This window comes from Neomonachus schauinslandi, chromosome 1 (genome assembly GCF_002201575.2).
Source record: "Neomonachus schauinslandi chromosome 1, ASM220157v2, whole genome shotgun sequence".
NCBI classification, from domain to species: domain Eukaryota; kingdom Metazoa; phylum Chordata; class Mammalia; order Carnivora; family Phocidae; genus Neomonachus; species Neomonachus schauinslandi.
This window is the reverse complement of record NC_058403.1, coordinates 97,419,057-97,429,618: the sequence shown is the minus strand read 5'-3', so window position 1 is coordinate 97,429,618 and position 10,562 is coordinate 97,419,057. Positions and strand designations below refer to the sequence as shown.

The 10,562-nt window shown below is 46.5% G+C and overlaps 1 protein-coding gene across 1 annotated transcript; it reads right to left on the bottom strand.

Moving 5' to 3' along the window:
• Positions 1 to 908: 908 nt before the first annotated feature.
• SLITRK3 (SLIT and NTRK like family member 3) lies at positions 909 to 8,803 on the bottom strand. The gene is made up of 2 exons (XM_021702654.2): positions 8,584 to 8,803; positions 909 to 3,905 (listed from the first exon to the last, which is right to left on the bottom strand). The coding sequence occupies exon 2, from the start codon at positions 3,885 to 3,887 to the stop codon at positions 945 to 947; it is 2,943 nt and encodes a 980-aa protein (XP_021558329.1). The 5' UTR covers positions 3,888 to 3,905; positions 8,584 to 8,803; the 3' UTR covers positions 909 to 944.
• Positions 8,804 to 10,562: the final 1,759 nt, after the last annotated feature.

The window sequence follows — 10,562 nt, the reverse complement described above, 5'->3', positions numbered from 1 at the left end:
GATGAAGTGTCACAAAGAGGGTGCTCATCCCTAGGTATGCTTCCAGCTGTTAAACCACCAGGCTTCCACTTCAGTAGGATCCAACCTAGAATATGACTTTTCCCAGGGTGGTAGGAGAGAGCTGTACACTAGGGGTGAAGGGAAGATGAAGCTATGAAGAGTAGAGGAATAGATCAAACCCAAAATAATTAGATTGGGTTGAAAAGGAATGGGGCGCGTGTGTTTGTGTGCGCATGCACGCACACGTGTACATTTGTGTGTGTGTGTGTGTGTGTGTGCGCACGCCTGCACCAGAAGGAAGAGGCTGCAGGTTTAGGGACCTAACTGTGTGCAGGGATTTGTGATTTGCATGGGGGTATGTGTGTGACAGAAAAAAGACTGGGTGAGAACATTCGAGCAAGACCCGCCCCCTCCCTCCCCGTCTTGCAGTTTCCAGGCATGCAGCAAACTGCATTGTTAATACATGTACAGAATCTGTGCCATGATGGGAGGAGGAAAGAAAGCCACAAATGTCAATTTGTTCCCCCCCCACCCCATCAAACAAAACTACAACTAAAAAAAAAAAAATTACTGAAAATAAAAAGACACATTGAATTTTACTTAATTAGGATCAATACAACGATCCCCAATATACCTTATACATGGCACAGTCAAAGTCTCAAGTTTCAGTATAAAAAATAATGATAACATTTGCTGGCAAAAGTCTGCGAAGGCACTTCATTGATTAATGATCTGAGTGTGGCCCTTCCTCCAAATCACATCTGAGAGGGGAGAGCATACATCTGTATTTTCTAGTTATCATGCGATTTCAGTTCTGTTCAGGGCAGGGAAGTTTGTGAGAATGGAGTTATTGGGACAAGTGTAAAGGGAGCAAGGGATATATTTCTTTTATTTTCCTTTTCTTTTGGAAAAAAAAAAAGCACTAATTTATTTTTCTTTTACGGTTAGAACCTATATGTTGTCTTCTCCAGGACTTCGAGGTAATCCGGCTTGGTTTGAAGTTTGGCCCTTAACTCGAGGTAATCACTTTTTTGGGTTTGGTGGTCTGTGAAGCCCTTTCCAGCCGAGAAGAGAAGTGTTTCTTTGAGCCTGGCATCCTGCTGTAAGTCTGGGTATTGCATGCCAGGAGGGTGGACGTGCAGTTCCTTTAATTTGGGCACAGTGCCATAGAGACAATCCACGAATCCCACTGTGCAGGGGGCTGGCTGTGGCCTCTCTCGGTCTAGTAGCATACTGCCACCACCACAGCCTCCCCCAGGAGGAAACAGCACCACCCCACCATTCTTCTCATGGTGGCGGAACCCAGCCAAGTCTCCCCCAGTTCCCGCAACTACCCCTGAAACCCCACCAACTGCTGGGTGGTGAGGGTGAGGGTGATGGTGATTCACCGTCACTATGGTGTTGAGCTGGGAGCTGGACACTGCCAGGGCCCACTCTTTTTCTTTTTCCAGCAAGGTCCGGTAGTTGCTGTGGTTCTCCTTGGGTGTCTCAGCAAACTGCTCACTTCCTAGGAGAACCTCACCTATTCCTGGTTGTTGTGTCCCAGGACCCCCTCGTTCTGCGCTCCCTGCCTCCTGGACTGATGAAACAGCCACCTCCTCCTCCTCACGAGGCTTATAGATGGGGTTGTTGCACATCTGGGTAACTGGGTGGGGGATGTACTCATATACGTGGCCCACAGGAGGAGCCTTCTCTGGGGAGGAAAGAGTTGGTCTGCCCCCACCTCCACTTCCACCTCCACCACCGCCACCATCCTCAAAAAGCCGGTGGCACTGCATCTGGATGCCAGTAAGGTCCACACCTTCTTGCCTCTTGCTTCTAAAGGGCAGCTTCTTCCGGCGCCGTCGGAGCACATAGGCAAAGAGGCCTGCAGAAACAAAGACTGCAGAAAAAAAAAGAACCAGCAGGCTGAGAATCAACACAGAAAGTGGCACGGGGCCTCCAGGGGGTGAGAACTCATAAGGTGATGCACTTGTTGGCCCCCCAGCAAGGTGAGAATCTCCAGGCTGGGCTGGGGATGCTCCAGCTGGTGGGATGTGCAGCATCTCTGGGCAGAGAACTTCCAGCTCAATTGTGCGCACATCACGGTGGGTGAGGTTCTCAGGGCTCCTGCAAAGCACATCACCCACCACACTGACTGAGCTGATGGTTTCAATCCACTGTTTGAAGGGGACCAGGTCACAGGTACAGTCCCAAGGATTCTCATTGAGGTCTATCTGGACAATGGCATTTAAGTGTTCTAGGACACCAGCCACAGGAAGGTAGAGGAAGTAGTTCTTTCTCAGGTTGAGCCGGGCCAGGGATGTGCCTGCAAAGGCGTCTGTTGGTAGGGTCCTCAGCAAATTATTGTTGAGGAATAGCAGCTTCAAGTTGGGCATGAGGCTGAAGGCTGCAGGCTGGATTTCTCGGATGACATTGAACTCAAAGTACAAGTAGTGCAAACTCTGTAGGCCTCGGAACATGCCTGGTGTCAGCTTCTCGATATCGTTGCCATTAAGAAAGAGGCTCTTTAGGTTGGGCAGGTTGATGAAAGCTCCATCCTGGACATAAGAAATACGATTGTTTCCCAGATGCAAGAGATCCAGGGAGGAGAAATTCCAAAAATCAGAACGGTATATTTTCTGAATCAGATTGCTACTCAGGTAAAGTTTCTTGGCATTCAGTGGCCTTGGAAGAAGTTCAGAAATGTTATTAAATCCTCGCTCTTTGCAGTTGACAGTCAAACCAAGGTCGTTGATGTGCAAATTACAGGTACACCCAGTGGGACATATAATGGGAATGGGTGGTCTGGTCTGGTAAGGAGCAATGGGAGGTTGGTTTGGACCAGGATATAAAGCTTGGGATGTGGAGGGTGGCCTTGGTGTTCGGGGCTGTTTGGTGGGCTTGGGCTGTTTATTTGAGGACTTATATTCAACAGAAGAAGCAGTAAAATGGACAGAAGACAACATTGAGGAAGGCTTAGTTGGCCATGCATTCTCCTTGCTTGATGACAAGTGGGGAATCCCCAAACTAGCCTCCACCTCAGAGTCAGACAACAGGGGACAGAGTTCTGTCTTCCTGATTTCTCGCAGGTCCTTTCCATGGAAGTGGAAAGGGGTCTCACAGGTGATGTCTCCCACCAGGGCGGTGTAAGGAATGCGTTCCAGCCAACTCTTCAGTTGCACTATCTCACATGTACAGTTCCAAGGATTTTCTTCCAGCTGGAGCTCCATCAGGCTTCTGCCAATGTGGTCTAGCATTCCTCGGTAAAAAAGAACCTTTAACCTGTTTCCACGTAGGTCCAGATGGGTTAAGGAGACAGCCTTAAATAAATTGGTTGGAAGCATGGGGATGAGATTATCATTTAAAATCAGAACCCTCAATTTACTTAGGTTCCGAAATGTCCCACTCTCAATACGTTTAATGACATTGTAATCTGCCTGCAGGTATTCCAGACTCTCCAAGCCAAGGAAGGTGTCATTTCTGAAGATATCTAGTTTGTTTTCATGTAGATATAACCTCTTTAAAATCTTAAGACCATTGAAAGCTCCTGATTGAATGTCCTGCAATGCATTGTTCCCAAGGTTAATGGACACAGCGTTGTTCAAATGAAGAAAACTGTTGGTGTACAATTTCCTCATTGAATTCCTTTGCAGATACAGTTTAAAAGGTCTTGACCAGAACTCAGTAATCTGACTAATATTTGTAAATCCTTTACTGTCACAATGTATATGAAAGAGGCTTTCTTTAACTTCACAGTAGCATGGATCAAAACAGGGCTCATCTATTTCCTCTGAGTCCTCTATCAGGGGAATTGGGGTAGTCCATCCTAGAGCAATTGTGCTTAGAAGAATTATCCACAACATCCTTCCTCTGTGAAGCATCTCAGCTATGGAAGGTTTCATCATTCGTAGTTGATTACAAAACTGCAACAGAAATAAAGATGCAGATTTTTAGCCTTTACTCATATGCACTATTCTAAGTGACTCCTACATTTGGAGCTTTTTAAGAGTGATACAAACTTTAGCAGTTGTTGAACTGACACTCAAAATGATCTGTCAACATGCTTAAATGACTTGTATTTAAACTTGGGTGACTTTGAAATATTGTGCCATGCAATGACATTTTCCTAAACCAAGCCATACTTGGTAAAGGGCACATCATACTAACACAAGCAGCCTTCATTGCATCTTACAGCAATCAAATGACTGGTATACAGTGATGCCTTTTAGATATAGGCAGATTCAGTAATAATGGCAGTAATTTGGCCATTACACCTGTTTGCCTACTAAAACTCACATTGATATCAGAAGTTCCCATTACAGATCAGATTGGGATTCTGATAGAAAATAAAGATTCTTTAAACTATAGGTTTCTACTCATAAAAAGATATAGCATACCACAAAGTTAATAGATTAGAGTGTGATAAAGTATGAGCCCATTGCTCAATATCAGAGGTTGAGATGTACAAGATGCTTGATATCTCAGGAAAACTTAAGATTTTGCTTAAGAGATGATCACAATGTACTTAATTATAGTGTATGCTCAGTATCGTAGTATACCCCCACCCTCTTTTTCCCAAGCACAGATTTTTAACATCCCCTTCAATTAAATAATTTCTACATAGGTGTATCATTTGGCTATTTAAACCCTTTAGGAGTGATTAGCCTTTCTAAAGAAGGAGCCCATGCGGTTGTCAGAGTTAAAGATAATGATAGCTAAAGGATGCTGAGCCTGGGAGTGTCTGTATTAAAACACTTGCAGAGCTTAGTTTGGAATGTGTGTCTGTGCCTTCAAGATCAACTGAGGAACCCTGTAAAAAGCTGGAATGGCAGGTGGCTGGTTAGAAGACAGTTGGGTAGTGAAAGGCAAGAAAAGGGTGGAAGCCTTGATTCTTACCTGCTGATAAATGATCTATCACACAAATTACATTTCAAAGAAAGACATCATTCTTTTCCAATCAGAAGAAACAAATACTGTGCACTATTCTAATAATACAGAGCCTTTCTCTATGGCTCTCTTTCCTTGCTTTATATCATCAGTATATGAAAATGCGTACATAAATAAATTATATTAATGCAGTTTTATTAGATTGCCCTTTCTGAGTCACTGAAATATCAATCAAAATTGAATGATTATTTTTAATCAATAAAAATAAACCAGAATTTTTAGCATATGTTTGCTCTCCACACGTAAGATACATACATTAAGGAAACATTTTGCCAACCCTCTGAAAACACAATGATATAATTTATAGGGAGAATGAAAAGAATAAATCTTCACATTCAACTTGCATATAATGTACACAGCTGTAAAGAAAGGAAGACCCATGAGAAAGCAAAGAGAAATCCGCCTCAGGCATGCAATACTCAATTTTTAGAAACAATTAAATGAAAAAAAAGAGAGAGAGACAGAAGGCAGATGAAGCTACATTGCAGTATCAGTTAGTCTTCCCTGTCTCCCTTATAAAATATTAAAATCTACTTAAGTTCTTTCTTCACCATTTTTTAAATGTTTTTCTTGTTTCTGAGGTCCCTGAGATTTAGGTATGAAAGGCTCCAGATGTCTTTGACTTACCTATTTTGCAGGAGATTTTTTTTTTTAAGAATTGAACATTGGAAGGAAAAAAAAAAAAAAAAGCTTGAGTTTAAGGATTCTCTCTCCCTCTCCCTCCTTCCTTTTGCTGAAGCTGAAGCAAAGGGGGATAGAGGGGGTGGGTGGGGGAGACGAAGAGAAAAAATAAAAGCAGCAAGCTTGAGACGTGCTGGGAATGCAATGGGCCTTTCAATGGGCTTCTTTAGGATGCAGAACTGCCGCTTGGCACACTCAATAGAGAAGGGAGGAGAAGGGGCTGCAGCAGGCTTCCAGCTCCGCTGCCGCTGCTGCTGCTGCTGCCGCCGCCGCCGCCGCCGCCGCCGTGGTTGCTCTCTCTGGGTACCGGCAGCACATCATTGGGCACTGGGAGGAAGGGCGGGAGGGAGGCAGGGAGGAAGGCAGTCTCAATCCCAGTGCAGAATCTCGGACTTCTCTTGTGCTGGCTTTTTTTTTTTTTTTTTTTTTTAAATATGTGCTGTAACCCTGGATCCTGCTTTCCACGTCACGAAAATGAGCTCCAAGAAGGGAACGCGCTTAGCTTGGGGTCGGGAGCGAGCACTAGGAAGCCCTGACTCTACAGAGTGTGTGTGTGTGTGTGTGTTTCTGTTTAAGGGATGAGGAAAGAAGTGGAGGGGTTCAGATAACAAATTGTCAAAATAAGAAACAGGAAAGCAGAGGCCAACCTAAGGGAAGCATTCCTCTGGTGGGGAAGGTGGAGGGGGGGAGGAGTGTCGGCATTTTTTTCTTCTTATTATTATTACTTTTTTAACTCTCAAGGAAATCATCTCCTGGCTGTTTTGCTCCTCTGGTTTTCAGAGCTCCTCTCCCTAGTGTAGACAGGTTGTAAAGTAAGATTATCTTTCGGAATTATCCTTTTCATAGCGCAGACACTCCTCTCCAAAGACGGGGATAAAGGGAAATTCAGGTCCCCGAAGGAGAAGAGCTGGATCTAGCTGATTCTGCTTAGGTGTCCCGAATAAGAGCCCAGGCAGCCTGAGCGACTTGGACCGAGTTTCTCCTGCATTTTGCTTCGATCTCTTTGCACCAGGAATCCTTTTGTTGTGCTGCAGCTCAAAGCCTTCGATTTCCCCTGGATTCAACAGCCATGTGTTTGCTTCCACCTTTTTAAAAACAGAGACAGGCCAACGCAGACCACTTGGTAACAATGGCACATTTCACTTTCTTCTACCGGGAAAGACTTCGTGGGGATAGGGGGCAGCATTTCAGGGTTTAGATTTTTTTTTCCTCGACACTCCCCACCTCCCCACCCCCCCTTTTTTGGCCCAAATATTGCTCCGTGATATTTGGGGAAAGAGGAAAATAGGGAGTCGTGAGTGGGGGTGGGGGTGATTGAGCGAAGACGTTGCAGTGAAGAGGGGCAACCAGATCACAGTTCACATGAACCCTCTAAGAAGGTTCTGACTGTGGAACTGACGGTTCTACAGTCCTACCTACTAGGACGAAAGACAGCTTAGTAGGGAAACTGGAGAGAGGCAAGTGTGCAGCAAACGTGTCTAGTTAGCGGGAACTGTACGGCATCTATTGCCCTGCGCCCCCCGCCCCCGGCCCCCGCCGGCCCTCCACACCAATCCTGTAACCGACTCCTGGGGAAGGGAGGGACTTTCTGGTTGCTAAAGAACTGGACTGAACCTCAACTGCCCAAGGACTCAGTTATCGAGTAGAGATGGCTTTCCCTTAAAGCGCTTTTTACAAAATCAAATTTTAAAGAAAAAAAAAAAAAAAACATCAATTCTTTACCATTCTAAATATATATGTCACTTAATGCAACATAAACGTTCCTTAAAAGTCAGTCATATAAGATTTGCATTATATTTTGCATTTAAATGACCGCACAAGTGTCCACCGCTCCAGAGTAGCTAAGATTGGAAACAGCGATCACAGACTTAGTAAGCAGGAAGGCAAGACTCTCTAACACTCTACACCCTTAATATTCCAGACCCACCCTATTTCTCAGGTCGCAACTGAGCCGACCATCACCAACAGCCTGAACTCAGAACCAGAGCAATCCCATCTCCTTCACCAGCTGCCAGCCTACCCCCTCCCCCACCACACACACCACCTTTGGTACCCAACGTGCAAAGGCGGTGACTGTTTCACGGATCATATCAGAACCCATGATGCGATGGAATCGATGGGTAACCGGGAGGCTTCCCCGAGCTTCCCGGTGACGGTAAATGACCATCACTGTAATCGTCCTCTGTTCTCCCCTTAACTACATCCCCTCAAGTTCTTGATTTGGTCCATGTCCTAAAGGCTATTTCACCCTTTTCTTTTCCTTTGTCTCAGTATAATGTGTCTAAGTGATAGGAAGAGCTCCAAAAGTTAGGGGATGAAGGGCCCTGAAGCCCCGGTTTCGCCCGCTTCCTGCTGGGAGCGCCCAGCATCATTTGTCCACGGGGAGGACAAGAAGCCCTTTTTCCCCACAGTGCCCCCTTCCTATCTCCCCCTCCCCTTTGCCGGATCTCCGAGCCCACTAATCTCTCCATATCTAAGATTAAATATTCCAACATGGAAGCAAAACAATCACCCCTTAGAACAAATAATTAAAATGCTGCATCATTCATTTTCTGAAGAGGTCTGAGCCTTCCACAGATCTTTTTCTAATCTGCTGTCTCCAGGCGAAACGCACAATGGGTATTTTTAGAAATGGAAAATGATTAAAACCTCAAGCCGTTTTCCTTTTACAACATGAGCGAGCGACCCACTAGGGGAGGGGCCCTTCGCTCCGACACTTGGCCTATTTGTTGGAGTTACTTACAATTTCCTCCCCCAGAAAAGGGGTCCGAGGGTATGTTAGTCTCCAGTACCATTCCTTCTACCATTGTCCTTACAACTAAATGATCCAGTTCAAAAATGCAACAAACCTCTAGCACCTGTGAGCCTACAGAAGACATCGCTGCCAAACTCTATATGCTCTACAATGCACATCCTACTAGCGAGAAATACTGGTTTCAATTAGGCAAAGTAGGAAAGGATGGCGGCGAGTACCTATCCATGCAGAGCGCTCTAGATCTCCGAGATTTGCTCCGAGGGGCTGCCCAGCGGGAGGTGCAAACTCTCTGGGAGGCTGAATTGTATCCATCGTGCCGTAGCCTTGCAGTTTCTCTTCCTCAGGCCACCAACTTTCAGTAAGGCCACCAAATCACGCTTGTAATCCTTTTAAGTGTTTCCACCTTTGAGACTTGAAGGGAAATGGTCGCTGCATACCAATGGGAGAGCCGGGCGCTCACCTAGCTTGACGTTGCCAGTGACATGAGAGCTCAGGACCACAGTTCCATATACCTTCGATGGTAGACAGGCAGAGCGAGTGTCCTAGGACTGGGTTCTTTGACTTAAAATCTCGGTGCTCTCGATTAACTGTCGAGCTTCGTGGTCCCTGAGAGTCCTAGCTCGGTCTCTGGTTTTGTTTTTTGTTTTTTGTTTTTTTTCCTTTCTCTTTCTCTTCCTTGCTTCCTGAAAGGTTGTCACTCAGTGCAAATCCCTGCCCAAGGCCTCCTTCGATCTGAGGAGATGGGACTAGCACTTATCTTCTCCCGGTGTCTTTGCTCTTGACCCTTTAGGTAGGTAGGAGTGGGGGTGGGTGGTGTGTAGATGAGAGAAGGGGGTGGAGAGGGGCGGGAAGGAGGCAGGAAGGGGGCGACTAGATCCCAGATCCCAGCATTGGCCAGACGGTGAAGCGGGGGGGGGGGGGGGGGCGGGGGGGGGGGGGGGGAAGCGGGGGTAGAGAGAAAAAGAGAGGGTACAAATACAACAGTATGGCTGTGCACACCAAATTCGACTTGGATTTGCGAGATCTCAGGCAAAGCACGAAGGTGAAGCGATCCTGTTGGCAGAGAGTGAGCCCCCTGACAGCTCACCATTCAAGCATCCTCACTTCTCGAGCGCGAGGAGGGGGGGGCGGGGAAGGGGACAGCGGAACGTTTCAGGCCAAGGAGACGCTCGCGGCGGCGGCATCTTTTAAGACTGACCTGCTTTAAAAGTGCCACTTTAATGGCCTAGGAAATAACTAAAATCGGATTACACGTTACTTACCAATGTCTGCACCCAAACTGGGAGCCCCAGATCGGGTTTTAGGAGGCAGTATACGAAACGCCGGGCTGGAACCCGAATGCAAATCCATCAGCTGCTGCCCCCAAATCGCGCACGCAGGAAGCGGCGCTCGGGAGCCCCCAGATCAGCCCATCGCCGGAGCCTCCGCCAGCATGTGCCCCCCCCCCCCCCCCCGCACCCCCGGCCCCTCCTCCGCGCCAACTGTGTAAATCAGCCGCCGCAGTCCTCTATCCGCGCTTCGCAGGCAAATCCCTGCTTAGGAAGCAAGGAAGCAAGTGATCTCTCTCTCTCTTCCTCTCTTATTCTCTCCTCTCATTCTCTCTCATCTCATTCTCTCTCATCTCATTTTCCATGGGTCACAACCTGGCAGCTCTACAAAGAGAAGCCCTGTAAAATTGAGTGGCAGGAAGTCAGCATTCTGTATCTGTGGATTGATTTTAACTTTTATTTGCAAATGAGAGGTGGCTGTTTGGAAAATTACCGGCCAGGCCCGAGGGGTTTGGGCGGGGTCATCAAATTAAGAGCATCTGAGCTGTATTGATGGGCGGTATCGCTAAACGCCTCCTAGAAGCTGTTTCCAAGTGATTTACAGTGCCCCCCCCCCCACCCCGCTTCGTGATACATAGGTGACATTTTGGAAGTACACAGATTTCCTCGTCTGTTTACACTCACCAAGAGGGAGGAAAATAAAACTAGAGTGAGGGGAGGTGTGAGGGGCATTTGCTGGAGAGATGCTGGATACTATTTTGTGACAAATTAAACGAGGACACTTGAGCAATTATTGCACCTATGTGAAAGTATTATTACAACATTATATACCCACTGGAGGCGACCATTACCCCCACTGCAGTCATACTAATGCAGTCATTTAATGTTCCATTCAATCTGCAGTGTAAACCAACGCAGTTTTTTTTAAT

Bases quoted from the DNA above. Each gene is read 5' to 3' on its own strand.
- SLITRK3 (XM_021702654.2), bottom strand. From the start codon at position 3,887: ATGATGAAACCTTCCATAGCTGAGATGCTTCACAGAGGAAGGATGTTG.